At 42.2% G+C, this 21540-nt stretch overlaps 1 protein-coding gene across 1 annotated transcript in view; it reads right to left on the reverse strand.

The window, feature by feature from the left end:
* Positions 1-200: 200 nt before the first annotated feature.
* ADAMTS2 (ADAM metallopeptidase with thrombospondin type 1 motif 2) overlaps positions 201-21540 on the reverse strand; it is a 168290-nt gene continuing 146950 nt past the window's right edge. Inside the window, exons 11-22 of the mRNA XM_062501880.1 lie at positions 20421-20566; positions 18858-19033; positions 14910-15043; positions 13999-14122; positions 13271-13351; positions 11649-11812; positions 10334-10493; positions 9024-9156; positions 6566-6773; positions 6094-6223; positions 5010-5099; positions 201-661 (exon numbers count right to left, since the gene is read on the reverse strand). Of these exons, the coding sequence (XP_062357864.1) occupies positions 201-661; positions 5010-5099; positions 6094-6223; positions 6566-6773; positions 9024-9156; positions 10334-10493; positions 11649-11812; positions 13271-13351; positions 13999-14122; positions 14910-15043; positions 18858-19033; positions 20421-20566 (2007 nt within the window). The remainder of the gene's footprint in view (positions 662-5009; positions 5100-6093; positions 6224-6565; positions 6774-9023; positions 9157-10333; positions 10494-11648; positions 11813-13270; positions 13352-13998; positions 14123-14909; positions 15044-18857; positions 19034-20420; positions 20567-21540) is intronic.

Consider the following 21540-nt stretch of genomic DNA (forward strand, 5'->3'; position numbering starts at 1 on the left):
CTAACCTAGCCATCAAAGTGTTCAGATTAGCACTTATGAAACAATCTGTCATTTCCATTCATAGTAGGCTTGAGAATTTGGTTTCTCTGCCATAGCACCACTTCGATTTTCCCCCCATTTTTAGTCTCTACGATGGCCAATATTATGATGTTGGTAACATCTCTGTAAGAGAAAAATGTCATTTGTGCCTTATTTCCATTTTAGTTTATTTTCCTAAGAGTCTCTTTCTTCATTTTCTCAGCGATCAGCTCCTGGATTCTTTGATTCCTTGTCCTTTCATAAGGCCTCCTCCGTGTAATGATGTTGTGCTGTGGTACTTCATTATCCAACCCATCAACTTTATAGGGAACATCCACTGCATTGATTTCTGGGTGCTCCTCAGTTGCATTGGAAGGGGGTGCACGTGTTTTGGAAAGCAGAGGAGGGCTGGTGGCAGACTGTGTGGTGGACACTCCCACGGGAGGGCTGAGGGTTGTCAGGAGCTCCTGCTCAATAACATTATTCTTATTTACATTGGCACTGGTTACATTGCCGTCCTCTGTTACATTGCTGTAGGTGTTGCAGGACTTGCAACACAGCTTATTGTACCCAGGAATGGAGCAGTAACGGGAGAGAACTTCCATGCGACAAAACATTGACTTGTCTCCTTGACAATGATCTTCTGAAAGAGAAAAAGGGAACAGATAAATAAAGAACATCTTCACATTAATCAGAAAAAGAAACACAGCTGAAGCTTTGGCAGTGGGCAGAGGGTTTGATATTTAAAGTAGGATGGGAAACTGGCAAATGAGCCTTCTATAAGCAGAAGCAGGCTTATATTCAACCTAAAAGTCAATTCACTTCAAGAGCTGCAAAAGCTGATCTGAACTGTTTGTACCAGTCCCATCCAAGCTCTAGACCATCACACTTGAATTTTTGCCTTCACATCCTGGAAGCACTACTCTGAAGACCGTGAAGCCACAATGAATTGTGTTACTGTCTTGGTTTAAACTTCAAACACACTGATTGTGCTGTGTTGTTGCTAAAACTACATTGAACTCCCACAAAGTCATCCAGTTTTATATTAAGAAATCTATTTTTTCCCCCTTTGCTACTTTTAATGCTTTTCTGTAACCAAACAGTGACTAACCACAGTTAGGGTAACATATATTTATATTTAATTTATATTTAAAATTTTATATTTATATTTATTTATATTTATCTGTACTGTCTCAGGAAAGTCAAATCCTATTTTGATGTGTACCATGTAACTCTCAGAATTAATCCATCTCCACTAGTTGGAGTGATATTGTTGCCAGGTACCCCTACTCTGAAAACAGCAGTGTTTTCTCAGCATGCCTCTTGTTTGAGAGAAAAGTGGTACATTTACCATGAGGCTTTTCTACTCCTCCGAGAAGGGAGCTGATATTTTTGGAACAAGAAACTCCAGTGCAATGGAGCCAAGCCAGTGCATTAATGACTGGGACTCAGTCAAAGTCCTAATTTTTGTGTCAATGACTGTAATAAACGAGAAAGAATGATAATCGATAAGCTTTAAGCTGTCAACAGCTGTTACAACAATCTGCACTATAATTAAGGTGTTAATGGCAGATCCTGATCTTGCTGAGATGCAGGTGGCAAATTGTAGGCTGAGGCATTAAATGTGAAGTGGTCAAAGTGCTCCTGCCTGGGAAACGTAAACTGAAGCCTACTCAGAGATTCCCCAAGCCCTTGTGATTTCTGGTCAGGGGAGGCATAGGACTGTATGAATTTGTGGCAAATGGGTGGTGAGGGTCTAGCAGCTTCCTTGGAGAGAAATCTGCCTGTCTGTCCTACAAACACCCCTCAGCTCCTGTGTCTCCAGGATGAAGTAATGGAGCAAGGCACTGCAGTGAAGGAAAAATCCCAACAGGCAGCCCATGCTGAGAGAGGAGCCAGAGGGCTTGTAGGAGAGCAGAGGGCTTAGGAGAAAAGCAGACTGACCAACACCTGGCATCAACAATAACAAAACATCTTCTCTGAGACCAGAGTGCTGAGCCAGAGATGAAATCACTTGTCTCTCTCCCCCTGCTCTTACTACTTTTCCACCTACTCTTACAGTAAAGGCTGAGTAACTCCAATGACTCGCCTTTATTTAGAGTGCCCCCGATGGCAGACAGTGCTCTCAGCCTCAGCTGGAGCTCACATTTCACACTCCTGCTACGAGCACTGGCTTGTGTCAGCACCCTCACAGCAAAGGAGAGAAGCAGAGCAGGTTCAGCGATACCAAGGGGATTTGGAAAGCGTAGGTGCCAGCTCTTCATTCATCCTCAGTTAACAAAACAGGGCATCGTGGGTGTTTCATTGGCAAACATATCAGTCTAAAATAAACTAATAGCTGGTGCTGCTGCTTTGAAATGCTACTGCTGGCTGAGGCAAGTGAAAACACCTCCTGTATATTGTATTTATGCCCTGACGGTTGCTTTTGTTGCAGAAAAGCAAAATTCTAGTTCCTGCTTGAGGATGTGTCAGGTAATTTTCATGTTTTTCAAATGCTAAACTGAAATACTTCTAGAGATCTGGAATGACTCCTTCCTTAGGAACCTAAGAATAGAACCTTGGCTTTGGAGAGCTTTTCAAACCAGCCTTTTAAGAGCTGGAACTGTTCACACCTGCATGCACAGCTCCATAAAAAGGCCTGCATGTGCCCATACAATTTATATATATTTTTACATACCCCATAAGAGTCCCCTTTGAACATTTTGCCTTGTGATACATGACCCTTATGCACGTTCCTCCAAATGGCTTCCATCATAAAAGCCAACAGGTATGATATTTAAATGTGATTTTAACAAGGCAGGTCTGTTCTTGGCTTTGTAAGAATCAGTAACAGCACCTTTAGAAAAATGCCTTTTTCCTAACAAAAATATGCAATATCAAGCTTAACAATACATGGAAATAAAACTGCATTATGTAATAAGTTTAGTGACATCTGATAAGTTATATAAATAAACTCTGCAACTTCTCAATGCCAGAATGAAATTTTGATTCTCTGTCCAAACCAAAATATCCGGATTTGCTGAACTTTTATTTATTTTTACTTGCAGTATGCATGACAGACTGGAAGTATATATTCAAAACATCAGTAAGAAAAAAATAAATCAGTTTCACAGTCACTTTGGTACACATTAGTCTCATAAAAAATATTGAAAAGCAAACTGAATTGGCACATCTTTAATATTATGTTAAATACATACAAAACACTAATAAAATATCCCTGATAAACCAAAGTGCATATAGACATAGTGCACAATGCCCAGATACCTTATTGCACCATTCTCTATAGCCACCCATCTCTTGAAACATCACTAAACATTGTCTATTTAAAGGTAACAGTCATGAATATATTTATACAGTTAAACACCGATTATTTTACATAACAGTATTCAGTGCCAGATACGTGTCTTTGCTTTTTCACCTTGTCATGTAAATTGTTAACATGTTTCAGGAAATATTAACAGCAAAATTTAAATATGTGATCACATGATAATGACAAGTTTGAAGTGCTACACTGTTGACGACCCAAAGATTCAAAAATGCCACTTTTCCAAAAAATATGATCAAAGCAATAAGGTAGCAAATTGCTCCAAGACTGCAATTTTACATTTCTACTATTGGTACTGACTGTCACAAAGAAGTTTATGACTTGTGAATTCCAAATCTTCCAAACAAACACGGAAGGTGAAGCACGAATATCAGTTACATTTCATTAAGTCAGGCCACAATCCTGTCTCGATGAAGATATGGATATGCACTGTGCAAATCAACCTCCAATTTAATTTACTGCCTTCCAATAGTTACCATTCAAGTAAAAACATTCCATACGAAGATTAACTCAAGGTACCAGTGTACTGTTCATATTTAAAGCTGGATCTGGTAAATTAATGCCATTTACATTTCAACATTAAGGCATTTTTCTAAAATTCATCTCCTAAGCAAAAAAAGCAATAAAAATTGAGGTAATTCTGTAGTAGTTCACACTGTTATGTTTGCCAGTTGACACATCTAAGAGCACACACACGCACACACACACACACAACCATACCAGTCAAGTCAGACATGCATATGGTGAAAAAAGACCAGAGATGTAATGAGTATAAACAGCTCCATGCTGAGCAGCTGGAGACATCATAGTCAATGAAAACATCGTATTGCCTCTGCCACGTTAAGAAAAACACCACCAAGCCACCTTCACCATGGACCATGCCTGTTCTGCTTTGGGCTTGTTTCTAAAGTGAAAATGCACAAAACTGGCAAAAATTGTGCGATGGAAAAAATGAATGCAGCTTTTGTCAAGAAAAAAACCCCACCAAACAACCACTGGGAGTCTGGCAAGAGCAACTGCATCAGAGCAGCATGGAAAGTACCGACAGAATCTCAGCTTCTGTTTCCCAGTGAGCCCTCCCCGGGTCATAAACATAAAGGTGAGGGTCAGGAATAAAAAAATGAGCAGCAAGGGTGAGGAAAGCAACAGCACCACAAAAGAAAATGGAATGAAAAATTCTTCCACTCATCAGACTACCCTGTCAGCAAACTGAAATCAGAGAGTTACAAGATTTCGGGCTTTTAGATAAAGGAGAACTTTAGCACTACAAGGTGTCATTATTGTGATGTGATCACATTCACAATAAGTTCTCAGTTTTGCTATCAAACTGAACATCAGGAGCCATTAAGAGCCTTTTTTCACCACCACCAAGCAACAAGCAAACCGATCCCAGCTCCCTTTCAGAGGACTGCAACATACTGTGGAGATCCAACTTCACACATCCAACACTTCAAGACCTCCACCACCAGTGCTACGCAAGCTCCAGAGAAGAAAGACACCGAGCACTGAGTGCCTGGTGTGAAAAAACAGATTCAGCCCAAGATTTAAACTTGGCAAAGTCAAGGGAACTTTCCGCATAGAGAGAAGAAGAGAGCAAAAGGCAAAGTCCACATTCGATGTGGCATGCATTTAAGGGCAAAGGCAGAGTTATAAATGGGTCTTTTACTTGAAGATATTTTCTGGATGGGGTAGTCTGGGTCAGGTCTTGACAGCCATTGTATCATGTAGGTTTTCTTTGAAGGATCAGAAACGTTTCCTTGAACAGAGGAAAAAAAAAATGCAACACAACACATGTTAGGCAGCATTAAATTGTTTCCCTGTCAGAAGGGGACAAGCTCAGAGAATGAGTGGGCTCCAGTTGTGAAGGAGCCCAGTGAAGGATTACAAGCAAGACATGTGATTCTGGGCAGAAGGTGCTGTTTGGGGAGGTCGCTACAACATGTGCCCAGCACTTCACAGCCAACACTGAAGACAGCCCAGGGGCCAGTTCTCCAACAGCACTTCTGATGGCAGTGTCACACATCCCCAGAGACATGCAGTCTAGTTTAGATACAGTGCCTCATTAAAATCTTTGTATTGGAGACTATAATTGACAGCTTGCTTCTAATAATTAGGAATCAAAAGCTACCCTGAGAAATACATCAGGAAAAAAAGAAAAATATGAATGACTTAATAATAGGAATATATGAAATGATCTCATAAGTATAATTTGCAAACAGCTGAAAAGCTAACAAGGATAAAGGTCATATTGCCCTGGATTAACCAGGAACAAATTAATTACAGCTTCTAAAAACTGAGTTAGATAACGCCTGCAGATAGCTTGTGTTTGATGGAATGAAAAAGAAGCCTGGAACTGTTGGTGGAGGTGGGGAAAGCAAAGAGGCATCCTTGCTTAGCCACAGCCCAGCAGCCCCTTGCCAAGCCCCACAGGTCTCAAGGGTGCAGGGCTGGACTCAGGCACTGCTCCTCTCCCAGAGCACCTGTTGGCTGCTGGCACTGTGCTGAGGTCTGCCCCAGACTCTCAGGCTGTCCCAGGCCAAGCAGTGCTCCTCAGCAGGAGAAGAATGCCCAACAAGCCCATCGGCCACACAACAGCTCCACATTTAGAATTCTACTCAAAACAGGGACTATGGAGAAGTGCCCCCATGGCAGACATAGCACACAAGTATCAATCCAGTGAAGGCGTTGCAAATAAAGAAATAATTATTTTTTTCAACAAGTAATAGAAGCTACTGAAGACAAGCCCTTACTGGGACACGGAGGTAGTCTGCAAATCCTGACGGTCTCTGGCTTTTTCTCCTTGCACAGCCCGATGGCATTGTCCCTGGTCCGGCACAGGACCGGGCGATCCTGGGTGCCATTGCCACAGCTGACAGAGCACTGAAAGGACAGGCAGCAGTTACACCCCAGCCACCCTCTGGAAACAACAGATTAGAAATCAGCTCTTCAATTTTAAACTGCCCTTGATTTGAGCTGACGTGGTACATTATTTGAGCCACTGCAGTACCTACAGTAACGAAGCAAGAGGGAGAGCCGCTCGCTGCTTCTAGCGGTACTCCAATGAAATTGTGAAATACTCCAAGAATGAGCTATGGTCTGAGCAATAAACAAACAACTGTACATGCGAGCCATCTATTCACAAATACAGGAGTGGCATTACTTGTCATGTTCATTCCGCCCAGTCAGAAATTAGTTGTTTGAGACCTCCAGAAAGAGACTGACCTGTGACCAGGGTCCTATTCTCCACTGTGCTGGGCACAGCTCCCTGTTGCAGGGCCTCCTGCCCTCTGGGCGGTCGTTGTTGCAGTACTTGGTGTGGACAGAGCGATTCGTGTTGTCGTGCAGGGGCTGGATGCAGCGAACAGACCGGACCTGATACCCTGTCTTCCCACAAGATTTGCTGCAGGGCTCCCATTCTCCTGTAACCCATCTGGGTTGGTGAAAACAGAGTGAGCAGAGTAAAATTCAAACTGTTGATCTGTAACGCTTAAACACAGGTTTAACATGATGTTAATACTAGTTCTAATATGGAAAAAAGGAGAAGATATGAAAAAAACCCATAAGCAGTTATAGTGAGGGTTATTTGACTGCCCCTGAAATATCATTAATAAGACCCAGATAATTCAATATTACTCTTTTCATTGTCTCTGAGATAAGCATTATTCTTACTTTGCTGTATTTGCTTTGATTTCAAGCTGCCCTTTCCAAGACTGCACATAAAAATACAGTCACTTTTATGTCAAAAGCAGCCACCCAAGGATGCTGCTGAGCTTCCCAGGTCTGGGTGCATGGGATGTGCCTTGTCTCAAAGCAGCATGAACCAGCTGGTTCACATACAAGTGAAGCCAAAACATCTGGGCTAGAAATGCTGCTCCTGTCTGGCCCACATCTGGGCACTCCATGGACCATACCCCTGGCCATGTTAGACTCAATCTGCTGAAGCACTGGCAAACCTACTGCTGTGACTGCTGAGCTTGCGCAGATCAGGGTCCTCATCATCATAAACTAGAAAAGTTCACTGAAAACTAGAAAGTTTGAGCTCATAATTTCTAAATCAGTTTGGCCACTGAGAAATGAAATCTACAGTTTGCAATGTGGTATAGTTGAAACCCTCACTGATCACCCAAACCAACTCAAATTATAGCTACAAATTGTAAAGAACTTAGAGAAGAACAACAGGGACAGACAGCATCAAAGGAAATTTACCTAGACTGCTGAAAGTTTGGTTATGATTAAGTGAAGACCTACAGCAGTCTATCAATATTTACAGAGTGCAGAGATCTGCAAGATGGAAATATGGTTCCATGTAAACAGTATTCATGGGATAAACTTAACCAAAAAATATACAGTCTGGAGAAACACCCTGAGCTTGAAGGAATTGTCCTAAAGTACTCATAAAATCCTGGGTTTGGAAATGGTCAAAAAATAATACAAGGCACTGCAGTAGACATTCCTGTTAAACAGAAAGTAACAATTTCTCCCAATTTTCTCTTTGTAACCTACAGAAATTATACAGGTGTGAAGAAAGGCAAGAGCTGTGGAGCCATGAATCCTGAGGTGACTTCTGAGACAAAGATGAGTTTTTCCCAGAAGTGAAGAAGCAGCATATTAGCGTAGTGGGTGCCCCAGAGCTTTGTAAAACCCCTTAATAATTGCCTCTCCTATGCACAAGAGCAAAATGTTTGGATGACATTCTATGGAAACAGAGCTAGCTGAAAACTTCAGGGATCCAAGCACAATTTAGGATCCTATTGAGTCTTTGTGGTACCTGGGCCCAATTATATTTGCAGCTGAAAGGAGGATACAGTCCTTTCCAGAGAGCCTGAGATACAGTTAGGTCATTACTTCAGTTTTCCAATAAATAAACATTCAACTCTGACCCATGCAGAGTTTATGGGGCATAGTTTCTTGCCTTTCTCTCTTTCAATTTTTTTTTTTTTTTTGAAAGGAAGTCAGGAAATATTGTGTGGTATGTTCTATTTATTTGCTGTGATTCCTGGAACCTATACTCAGCCCCCAGAGATAAAAGCTGGGATCAACATACTCATTTCTTGTTGCAGTAGTGGCACAAAGAATGTATTAGTCCTATGTGTGGCAGGAACAACCTGCTGCCAGTCAAAAAAATTACCTGTAAAATGTGAATTAAAATATTTTTTATCACTAGACTATGTAGAGCAGAAAAGATGGTACGACAGACATTTCGTGCGGTACAAGGGCAGCCAGAGAAATCTAACAGGTCAAATATTTTCCCTGTGTTTAAATGTCCAAAAATATGCTGTGAACTTTATAAAGATTTGGATTTGAGAGACTGGATGACATTGGTTGTCTTCTGTAGCACTCTGTCCATTTGTTCTGACATAGTTAACTCACACTGTGTAAAATCTGCTGGTATAAATTGAATTTATGTCTATTTTGTATCACTTCAAGTCAGCCTGAACACAAAAGTTTGGATCAGGACAGCACTCCTTTTCTAATACAACTTATTTCATAAGTTGAAGGAACCAGCAATCACAGAAAGAATATTTCTATGAGCAGAACAGAGCATGAGATCCTCAAAGTCCTGGGTGTCCGTAATGGCCATGAAGGTGAAGCTAAAGCCACCTTCCTTGAGGTGACACTGCTGGCTGGGCTGATGCCCCCTGCACCTCCAGGGAGCAGCGCTGGGGTCAGGGATGCTTACATGGGCTGGGAGCACTCCTGGAGGTTGCACACCCTGCGGATGGGTTTGGGCTTCTGGATCAGCTCGCAGTAGCTCCGATGAACCATCTTGTGGTCGGTCTTCCTGCGGCAGCCGTACTTGGTGAACTGGTAGCCTGGGGAAAGACACTGCTCTGACTCTCAGAACTGGCAGATCTCACAGAGGGCTCAAGTTCCAGATGAACTGCACAAATTCTGTCAAGGGTTGCTGTAGGAACTGCAGATGAACATGCTGCCAAAGGAGGAGTAAGCTGCACTTGCAACACAAATTTAACCCCCATAATTGCTCACCACCTGTATTCTTCACTCCTTTAATCACAGAATCTCAAGGTTGCAACAGACCTTTAAGATCATCGAATCCAACCCATGCCCCAACACCTTAAATGGACCATGGCACCGAGTGCCACATCCAGTCTTTTTTCAAACACATAGGGATGGTGACTCCACCACCTCCCTGGGCAAACAACTCCAGCACTTGATCACTCTTATTATAAAAAACTTTTTCCTAATATCCAACCTAATTTTCCCTTGGCACAGCTTAAGGCTCTGTCCTCTCATTCTGTCAGTTGCTGTTTGGAGAAAGAAACCAACCCCACCTGACTGTAAACACCTTGCAAGAAATTCTAGAGAGTGATAAGGTCAGCCCTGAGTCTCCTTTTCTCCAGGCTAAACAACCCCAGCTCCCTCAGCCGTTCCTCACTGGGTTTGTGTTCCAAGTCCCTCACCAGCCTCGTTGCCTCCTCTGGATGTGCTCAAGTGTCTCCATGTCCTTCCTAAACTGAGGGGACAGAACTGGACACAGCACTCAAGGTGTGGCCTCACCATGAAAATGAAAATAACATTTAAACAATATTTAATGAAAATAACAGCCAGATCCAGCATCTCAAAAACATTCTGCAAACCTGCCCAGCCACAATCCAATGCTTCAAGCTGACCACCAGCCTGGGGAACAGCATCGGCATTCACATCTGGCCCCAAAAAGGAGTCTGACATTGCAAAGGCCACATCACTGGGTGCAGATTTACAAAGGGCTGCGTCATGGCACTTGGAGGTTCAGCACCTTGACAGCTTGGAGACCCTCATCATATGTGTCCAATTTTTCAGTCTCATAACCATAAATCAAAAATTAATCAGCCCAGATCTGCCCTCAAACCATTTAAGTCAGATTTTAACCCCATTCACTATCTATTACTTAAATAAAACTCCTCCCATACTCTGGCAATGTATGGCCACGAAACTTTAATGTCTCGTGGCAATTAATGAATTTTGAATGATCTGTAGTTTTGTTTTTACCTCCGCCACAAGGTTTTGAACACTGGGACCATTTCTTCAAAGCCCATTCATACGACTCTGAGTCCTCTTCTAAAACATTATTGTTATCTACATTCAAGGAATCTTCATGGATCATGTACTTGTAAGTCAAAGTTATCTTGGCACCACCACGAGGAATCACCTAATAAGAAAAGCAGATGTAAAGAAAAAAGATATAGAAGACTGATATGAGGAGATATCAGTCATCTGTGAGATGACGTGAAATAGCGATCATGGCTCACATATAAAAACATCCCCAGAGGGATTTCAACCTTTTAGCTGCACTCAACACATTTTTTCCCTGATGAAAAAATATCTCCAATACTTATGACACAGAGTTTCTAAACTGCATATTAAGAAAGACTGTTGTTGATTTAGACTTATTTTCCTTGCCAGCCCTGGACTGACATCATGATACTAAATTTTTTCCATATCCCATCACAAAGGAAAGAAATTTTGTACTGAAATGATAACAGATAGTTCCACTAAAAGACAAAGCAAATTCAACTGCAGAAATAAGTAAAAGTGGCAAAGAAAATTGCTTATATTTCTGATAAAACAAAACATTCTTACGATAATCTTGGAATTCTGCAAAGCTTTTTACTTAACCTTGACAGAAATATAGACTATTTGAAAAAGGTTTTGTTATCGCACTGTACTAAGACAAATGCATGAAAACAAACTCAACGTGAACAAAGTGCAAAATATTGGTCCTTTGGAAACACAGTATTTATTCTTTCTTTGAACTTCAGCTGATGTAGATCAACACATTACAGTTGTTTTCAGAGGATTTAAAATCAACTTACCCCTGCTAATTGAAGTCTATTGCTAGTTTGCAGTGAAAAAAGAATATATTTGGGTGGTTTGGGGAACTGTGGAACTGGTTCTGCCCTGAAAAAGAAAGCTGGGAAGCACAGGAATCCTGCATCTGCCTTTGCAGGTTAAATTTTCAAAACAAGGATGGGAGAAGGAACCATTAGATATAGCTGATATGAACCACTCTGACCTTTTTTTGATTGGTGCTCACATGTCAGATAGGATAAGTAAGCTGCAGTCTTTACTCAGTGGCTGATTGCTATGTCATCCACAGCACATAATCAGGACAGCTGGTTGCTCAACACATAACCCTGAATTATAACAGCTCTCAGAGAGAGCAATGAACTGGGAGAAAGGAATTAAAATACATCTTCTATTGTCTTATAATTGAAGCAGATGTCTTCTTGTAACTCACAAGAGGAATCTGAATGATATGCTAGCCCATTATGGCTCTGTGGAAGGTGGTTTTCATTTGACTTACCAGAATAACTATTCCATGACGCAGCGGCCCCATGGTCTGCACTGTTTCTCTATCATCGTCGTTCCGATATTCCCACTCCACACCCATGTCAATAAATACTTTGGAGTCTGGCACATAGTTGTCTTCACTTAGAACGAATTTCCCCGTTTCACGATTTTTAATTGCTGGGAACAGCACAAGAAAAGTGAATATAAGAGGTACATTTCTCATCTCCAGTTTTGTTCTGCTCATGTCCCAGTGGACAGTGCATTTTCCCTCTGTTTCCTCACAGGTTTGGAAAGACTTTTTCAGGTGTTTCACTGAACTGTCAGTGCTTTTCTGCTCAGCTCCAGGAACATCAGTGACCCTTTTTTTCCTTTTTCATAGTCTGCCTTGCCAGAGAAATGAGGCCAATACAGCTGCACCACAGGGGTCCAGCTGCCTGCTCCCATATAACAACTTCTGAATCCACTGGCCAAATCTGAGCCAATTTGAGAGCCAGTGGGGATCCCAGAGCTATTCAGCTCTTTCATATGTTGTAAGGCAGCTCAGAGGCTGTTACTGCTCCATCAGAGAAAGGCTACTGAGCTAATCCCCAGCAGGTCCCACAGTGAGAGAGAGACACTAGAAACAGCATTAATTCTCCTGCTCAGATCCAGTCCTGACACCAACACAGCCCTGTTAAGCTCCTGCTGCTCTGCAGGCACCTGCCACTGCACACAGAGCCTGGTTCCTCTCTTCATCTCTCACCAGTGCTCTATCCTTCACCTGGAGAGACTTCAGCCACCTTTGTGTCAGGACAGGTTTTCCCCCGAGATGGAAAATTTGCCCTCCTCCTCCTCAGAAGAAGCAGGGACTATTTATTAGGTAAGATCAGATGTTAACTCCATCCTCTCTCTGGTAGTTACCTTGGCATCCTGCTCCCTCAGCAGTGGCCTGGACAGCGAGCCAGCTGTCCATGTGCACAGCACTCACCCCACCCCGAGAGAACTTTGTCTTGAACGAGGACTGCTCCCTGATCCATAGGGCCAGGCTGCCATGAGCAGCAAGGCAAGCATTCACTGGAGAGAAGCTGGGATGACTCACACTGTAATTAGCAGATCATTGCCTGTGAATCTCCTTCCAGTTAACAGCAGCCCACTAGTCACTGCTTCCCATTGATTACAGGGCCAGGGGAGGACTGGATTTCCATTACCTCCTAAACTGCTGGAGTGTCAATAGCGTTAGTAGTGGGGCAGAATCTGGAACAAATCTGGATATGACTGGGCAATTACTGAGAGTGGGAAGCAGGAAAGATGCACACAAAGACCATGGGATGTTTTAGGTTGAAAGGGACTTTGAAGATCATTTGCTTCCAACCCCCAAAGATAATACACTGCAACCCATAAAGTAACTCAGTGTTTCTTCCAGCAGCTTTCACACATGCACATACCAACACAGAGATCTGGCTGGGACACCCTGGAATACAGCACAGGGAAATCAAATTGCCAAACAAGTTTCCTAATTTAACATACTTAGATAAAGTACATGGTGTGGGTGGGTAATGGGTAAACAAATGTATAAACACATTGTCAGCCTCCGGAGACAAAAATAAACACCAGAAAAAATTATTGTGACTGAAAATTTTCCTACTTGTTACTTACCAAGATGATGAGCCGTGGCATCTGTTTCCTGTATAAGTAAATGTCTTGCACCTGCAGGAATTTCAAGCATCTTAATGTATCCTGTATTGAGATATTTGAAAAGATAGTTATGGATTAATATGCCACAAGCAGGGAAGGTTTGTCTTGGGTTTTTAAATAAATCTTATTTTCTGAAAGCAGGGTGTATTAATAAACAAGATTAACCAAATCCAGCATTATTCCCATTCCCATTTCTGTGCCAGGTGATGGAACATGGCAGGGACAAAGAACTTCGGGTCAGAAGAAAGATGCCTCAAGTATCATCAACAGACTTTGCTTCAGACTAAAATGGGCTTTGAGTGCCGTATGCATCCACGGAGACCACACAAACTCCTTCCTGCCGTGACCTCGTGCCTGCTGATGACACGTTACTGCAGCACTGCTCTGACAGAGCAGCTGGGTGACATCAGCAGCAAAAGCCCACAGCTCTCCAGTGAGGAGAAGCGAAGCCCTCTCCTATGCCAGGCTCCTGTACAGGCCTTGCTACCAGCAGCTTTAACTGCTCACTGGACAGAAGTCTTATTTTCAAATTATAAACACATCTGAAAGCAAGTCCAGATTGTTTACTGGAATTAATGATGCTGTAAATTATTTGTAATTGTTCTGGCACTTGCCATGAAACTTGCCATGAAGAGATCAAGAGAAAATACCCTGAATTTCCCTGGACAAACCACACTGGATGCACTGACCTTGCTTTTTTGGTACTTTTGAAAATGTTCTTTTCACCACCTTGCAGTGAGAATTATCTCCTCCACATACACCACACTTATCTTCCTGCTTCGTGGAACCTATGACCCTGTCACACCCAACTTTCTGTGCACAAAAGAGAGAAACAGTAATTGTATTTATCGACTCTTCATTCAAATGAGCCTTCACTTTACACGTCAACCCCCAGATGCTGCTTTAGCAAAGCAGCACACCTCATAGTATTTTCTTGGAAGATCAACACCTAAACAGATTTTAATACTTCCAGTTCCTATAATAGCTGTCAACTGGGTGACTATATTTTTATATTCTGCTGCACAGTGGTTCTCTTACTGAAGGAAAAGCTCTTAAACCTCAGCTTATCTTAAGACAGATACTTAAATTCCTGGAGAATCTAGGCATCTGTATGGGGATAAGCACCTCCACCAGTGTTTTGCTAGTCAGAGACTAATTCCTTTGAAAGATGACCTGCAGCAGATCCCAACTTAGAGGAACTGTCATTGATTTTTTAAAAATAGGATGATCAAATACCAAGAAAATGAACATCAGCCATTTCCTAACAATCCTAACACCACTTTCTTTGAAAGCTGCTGTGTGTTCCTATTTCACTGTACATTCCACCCCCATTAAACTTCAGCAGGGAGAGTTTTCCTTGAAAGCTAATTGTAATAGTTCATCTTAAAATACTGCATGAGATATTACTTGTGTAAGTAGGTGCTTTTGGAATCGAGACACATGCATGGCAACTGTGAATATCACACAAAATATTGTGACAACAATCCTAATGAAATCTCCTTATTGCCCGAAGTGTTATTATACTTATTCTCAGAGATGTACTCAAGGTACAGTTTGAATTGTTTCCACACTGAGCTCTGGAGAAGCCCCAGACACTTACGAGGCAGTCCCCCCTGACACAGATGCTGTAAGCATCCTTGTAGGAGCAGCGGGTCCCGTCATGTACCATCCTCTTCATGTACACCACATCCCCTGTCTCCTTCGATTCACAGTACAGGTGGCACCTCTCCTTAGCTGAAAAATAAAATGATCCAAATTGTGCGTGTTCAGCTCTCAGTTTAGTTGCTGACCTTGTGAGAAGCACTTCCATAGTGTTGGCTCTCCCTTCTTCCTTGCACACATCACAGAGCCCAGCATGGTACCCATAAATCATTGATGCTTATCCCCTTTGAAAAATCCTGTGATCTCTTGGGAAATGCTGAATCATAAAGCATCTATGTGTCACCATTAGAAGACAGGCTTAAAAATAACAGATCATTGACTTTGAAGGGGGATCTATTTAATCCTTTGCAGATGATGCAATCTGGCAGAGCTCTCAGTTGCATGACTACCTGTGAAAGATGCTGGTTTCTCCTGTACTGCACTTAAATGAAAAAAAGCCAAAGTAATTTTCCCATTAAAAGCAGCTGTTTGACACTGAGTGAACCTGGCATCCAAAATTTCTTCAGAGACAGCTGGGCCAGAGTATTTCATCCCAACCACAAAGTTAATTTTCCCTCATGGTTGTACTTGCATTTATAATAATTTAAACCATTAAACAAGATGAGATGTCAAAACAATTCAGACAAAAAAGCTTTTTTTTACTGCTAACGCATGCACAAACAGCCAGACAAGTGGTATTTTCTCTAATCTGTTTCAAAGAGCTAAGAACAAAAAATAAAGCTGAAAATGACTAGTCAGTTGCTGAATAAAGCTGTATTCCACTAGTGTATTTCATTTTATCCATGTCTTTTGCTGTCCTCAGTCCCATAATAGAACTCACTATGCTTTCCTTGGCACTGACGAACAGATGGCCTTTCTGCTAAATGAAACAAATAGAGATTCTGTTATTCTTACATGGTTAAAAGTTGGAATGCCTTCCCCACCACTTAAAACAATAACAACCTTTCCATTATAGCAGTTCAACTGAAATAAATCTTCACAGGCCCTTTGCGTTCTTCCCCTGTACAGTTCTATGGCCTCTGCCCTCTTTTTATAAAGTCCTTGTTATTGCTGTTGACGTCCTCAAGGCCACTGGGTATTGGTACATCAGAGACCTTTGTTACTGCTCCCAAACCATTCAGAGAAGTCATGCTGAAAATCCAGGGTCTAGCCGATTAAAACACGTACTTTTGTGGTGCAAATTCTTAATGGGAGATCATTAAGATCATAATAATGACAGATCTGTATGTATTAGAAACATTAAGCGGTGCACAAGATGGATGTGTACATACCACCCCTGGGTATGCACCCACCCCACACACACCACACATTCACTGCATGTGATTAAATGAAAATATCAGCAGCTCTGTCTAGGTGCCAACAACTCTGTGCAAGGGCTTCATTTTAGAGATGGTTCTGCTCCCACTGCTCCATGGGAACAGTAAATGTGCAAGTGCTGTTAAATTGCAAAGAATTATTTCCTTGCTATTCACTGGTGCTGGACACAGTAGAGGTGCAGGAGCACGGATGTGACGGTGTGCCTGTGCAATCCCTGCTCTCTGAGTCCTCATTTAACTGAGGCTGGGAGCTCATAGCCAGGGTCACTCCCTGCTGTCCTGGCAGATGCACAATGCAGGAGTCTGAGCACGGCAGGGGTGAGGAGGCAGGGGGCTCAGAGGGCCTGGAACAGGAGACAGGCCATGGCACAACGGGGAATGGGATGCTCAAGGACACACTGGGGTGTACCCAGCTCAGTGGCTTTTCTATGCCCACAGCATGAGGCACTCCTCTCTGTTCTTATGCCCTGCACAATGTGTCAGACACGTCCAGCTGAGCTGCCTGTGAAGTGTATGGATTTATGTCACTTCTGAGCCACAACTGCATTATCCTCACAAGTATATCACTGATATGCCTTATCCTTACAAAAGGGAGTTTTGAATAGATTTGAGTTCAAGCATAAGCTTGTCTCTGGCCTTGTTTTCACACAAAAGCTGTTCCCTCTAATAACCCCGCACAGGTAAACGTAACTCTCAAGGTGTCTGCAGTTATACCATAGTTATACTGGGAACCAGCAGTGCCCAGGGATCAGTGCTCAGATATCAAAGGGCTGGTTTCTGACCCAGAAGCCACTGAATTTAACTGAAAAAAAAAAAATCTGATTTGTTTCACTGGTCTTTGCATCAGACTGCTCCAAAGGCTAAAGCATAAGCAAAGGTCCTGCAGGCCACAGCCTTCATCCCTTCACCCTGTGCCACCAAAGCTATTTCATGAAATCAAGCTGTGAGGCTGTGTCTGTGCCTTTGAAAATCCCAGACTGACCAAGATGGCATGAAAAGAATGAGGGAACTCTGAGAACTGTTTGGGAAGAAAATCAGGCAAATTAATTATAAGGAATTCGCTATTAATTTCTGGCAGAGTATCCTCTCACTGGAATGCAAAATGATTCACCCAAAGTGACCCTTCCCCTCCCAGTGATGGGAGCTGGGCTGAGGGTGGGGTGGGTGCCCAGAAGCTGCCCCTTGCTAGGCCAACCCTGCCTTCAAGAACTTGTCAAGTGAAGGGACCGGGCTCAGAACCAGCGAGCAGATCACACTGCTCATTCAACAAGTTGACACTCATTGCCCTGTGCCTTTTTGTTTGTTAAAACATCACAGTGTGTTTTCTGGCAAGAACAGACATGGCCCAAATCAACCAGCTGCACTTGCATTGACAGTTCAGCCGGGGCATTAACAGGAACAGGAACAAGTTCTAGGAGGTGATCTCAGTCAAGAGGCCACAACATCAGCCTGACCTTGCTGGTTGAGAGCCAGCACGCATCCAACCCAACAGTGCCAGCAGCATTTGCAGAAAGACACAGGAATAAAACGGAAACTTTTCTCAGAATATTCTCCCAGTTCCTCCTACACTGCAGTTTGGGGACTTCCAAAACCATGGCTAAAACTTGATGTTTAATGGCTCTTAATGGACTGCAGAACTGTCAAGAATTTTTCAAAATAATTTCTAGGACTTTATGGCATCTGCAACTTTCTGTGGCAGTGAATTTCAAGATAATTAGATGCTTTGATCTAAGTCCTCCCTCTTATTTGTTTTAAATCTGCCACCCAATAATTTTATTTGATGTTCCCAGGCTTGTGTTATGAGAAACTCAGTAATTATTCCACGTTCAGTCTCTTTGGGCCACTCACAACTCTGTAACTCTATCTTTTTAATCTACATCTTTGCTTTTCCAGGGTGAAAAGTCCTCGTTTATCCAAACTCTCCTCATCCAGAGGTCATTTATATTTGCTTTATTCTGGCCTGAGTTGAGCTGTGGACTTTTTAGCAGTGTGGGCAGCAATGAGATGGGCACAACCTGAGCTGCATTACCTAGGTATTTAAAGTGTAGACACGACTTGCAGGTACATGGGGACAGGTCAGTGCTCTCCATCTCTTCCTTCACAGTCACTGAACTGATCTTTTCCTAAAGCTATTTCCAGCCTTTCTCTTCAGAGCCCACCATTGTACAGATCCATACACACACACACACACACACGTTTTTACTCCCATATCCACATGACTGGCATTCATTAACAACAAATTTCCTTTGCCTTCTTCTGTCACTCAGTGTCACAAGGTCCTTCTGCAGCTCTCAGGGTGGGCCATCCTCCCATGCAAAACCATTCCCTTTTATCTCATGGTAAATCTATTTAACAGCTGTTATTGGGAAACAGTGTCCAAAGTTTTTTGAAAATCCAAATACATGGTATTAATTGAATCACTCATAAACTGATACTCACCGATCCCTCCAAACAACTCCTAACAGATTTAGGAGGCATGATTTCCTGGAAAGATGTTTTACCCCTCCCTATATAATTTTTTATTCATATTTGCAACTGATTGTAGTTTTCACAGGAGAAGGGCTGCTCACCATCAACATGTTCATAGGGGAGCCAGTGGTGTTTGGTGTTCTGGTACTCAAAGTAAGGGTCCCACTGCCGGCACTGCTCCTCTCTGAAATCCTCCAAGTCCTTGGGACAGTCCTGGGTGTTGCACAGCTGGAACTCATAGCTCGGACCCACACACGTGCGGCCTCCATTGGCAGGACTGACAGGGAGAGAAACTCATGGTTAGTTTTGCCATTATTTCATTAATCAAGTGTCTGTCAAATCTTTTGAGGAGCAGTTGTTTCCCAGTCATGTCAGTAGGCACTTGATGAAGCCAGGGCTGTATTTCTGATATGTACAAGACATATTTCCTTTCAAAACCTGCTGTCACTATTTAGTTAAAAGCAACTTCTGCAAGTAGAGGTTCAAACTAGTTGATAAAGGCAAGAAAAGCCATTTTCTTGGTGTAGCCAGGAAAGGAAAGCACAGCTGAACTCATTCACATTCACCCCTAATGCAGCAGCAAAGGCAGAACAGCCCAGTTCAATGCTGTGATGTGCACCAGACCCCGGGCAGATTAGGCAATGCAGAGCTCAGGACCCAAAGCTGGGTTTGCACCCTCTTCCAGGAAACACAGAAAATGTTTTAAATAGCACAATAGGCTTTTCTGACATGCAAATAGGTTTTACAACTAAAGCTGTGCCCACAATTATAAAGGTCACTTCTCTGTTGCCAAAGTAATAAAGGCTGAAAAGAGAACTGGAAATTTTTTTCTTAACAGAGCCATTTCCATCAGAAAATGCTGCTTCATAAAACTAAAAAAAAAAATAAAAATCAATGATAAGATGATTTTTAATACTAGTCAAGTTCAACTTCTTAATCAACAAACCAAGAAATTCAATGTTAAAAATATTATCTCTGTTAAAATAATTCAGACAATTGCTTTAGTTCTTGCTGTTAGGATCTTGACATTTTATGATACCACACTAAGAACAATAATTACACATTTCATATCATTTGCATTAACTATACTTTATTTCCACTGTTACTGAAATGGAATCATTCTACATTATCTAGATGACCCATACATAAGTTATTAAAGCCAGACAATTCATAATTCCACAAGTTAACTTTGAAGAAGGTTCTGATCTCAGGAGCTTTGTTACAACTTGGAATTAAACCAATTTGAAAATATTTTAATATTCAACTTTCTGGTTGAAATATCCCAAAAGGTGGATTAAAGAAAAGGTTTTTAAAAAAATCCAGTAAATCACTGCTATTATCTCATACTCACATTTTAAAATGAGATACATAGGACCCTAAACTTTTACTTATGCTTTACAAAGCACTGTATTAGCACTTTCGAGGTCCTTGTAACTCCATAACCAGTTTAATGGATGGATAAACTGAGATATAAAGATGATTCATGACTTGCTAAGGGCCAAAAGTAGAATTTATGACAACTTATGCTGTAGGTCAGATTTAACAAGCACCACTCAGCATCCTTTATGGCACTGCTGCACCAGTCATGCACTGAGGATCCTCCCTGTGAGCCTCTGCATATCAGTGGAGCTGTGAGGTGTCACTTGCTGTGGGGTGTCACTTACTGTGGGTTGTCACACTGACGTGTCCTGTACTTCACCCCGGTGCCACACGTGCGGGAGCAAGAGCCAAACTTGCTCCATGCCCCCCAGTGTCCATCCTGCTTCAGGATGTCTGGTGTGAGCCAGATGCAGTGACCTTTAAAGCAATGCTGAAAGAGAGAATCAGATGTCAGAACGATTACATTATTAACTTACATCAGATGAGAAGCTGTTGTACAACACACTATAATTTTCAGCACAAGTTCTGGATTTTTTTCACCTCTCCAGTACAAAGTAGAGGGACTTGCTGTCAGATTGCGCCCATGATCCCAAACTCAGATTTTATAAACATACACTTTCAGCACGCACACATGTGCATGCAGGTTTCAAGTCTACCAAGTTTGTTAAACTGCTCTAAGTGTTACATTTCCTCATCACCTCTCCCCAGCAGGGATATTGTTTAAGGGAAATGGCAGAATCCCAAATCTTGGAGGCTAACAGTAACATCCTGCCTCCACTAGTGCCTGCAGCCTCTGCAGGCAGCACTGTCAGGAGCTCTGGCCACAGCACCATCCTGCCCAGCTGCTCCCAAATCCACACACATACTCCTATTATAAATGCCATCAGCAAAGTGTCATGGAATTAAAGCAAACTCATGTTGTAGACATTAATGCTATTAAATAAAAAGTTTTGCAGTATCTCCCTGGAGATCTCATGGTAAACCCGACCAAAAAGCCAGGAGGCATTCCTTAGAGACAGCCTTGGACAGTCCTACATCTTCACAGTTCATCACGCCCTACCACACTTTCTCCTTCCTTTACCTTGTTACTTAACACAGTCATTCTACAGCAGTTGAAACACAGAATTTGCTGCATTCCTCAAACCATAGAGATATTTATTTTATTTCTTTAAGAGCCTTCATAGCTCCAGTACTGATCATCCCTACTGTCATCTCCCATTAAAGAAACCTGTCAATGCCTTTCCGTCAATTTCTCCAGTCCCTAATCAAGAAATTTTTTCTCAGCTGAAGTCACAAAGAATTCTTCTCAAGGATCACAAGATTCTGCCCCCTTTCAGTACTATTTCTGCTTTCATAAAAGTCTACTGATGAAGTGTGGGTGCTGGAAAATATATTCCAGCAAAC

The sequence above is a fragment of the Cinclus cinclus genome, chromosome 14 (assembly GCF_963662255.1).
Source record: "Cinclus cinclus chromosome 14, bCinCin1.1, whole genome shotgun sequence".
Lineage (NCBI taxonomy): Eukaryota > Metazoa > Chordata > Aves > Passeriformes > Cinclidae > Cinclus > Cinclus cinclus.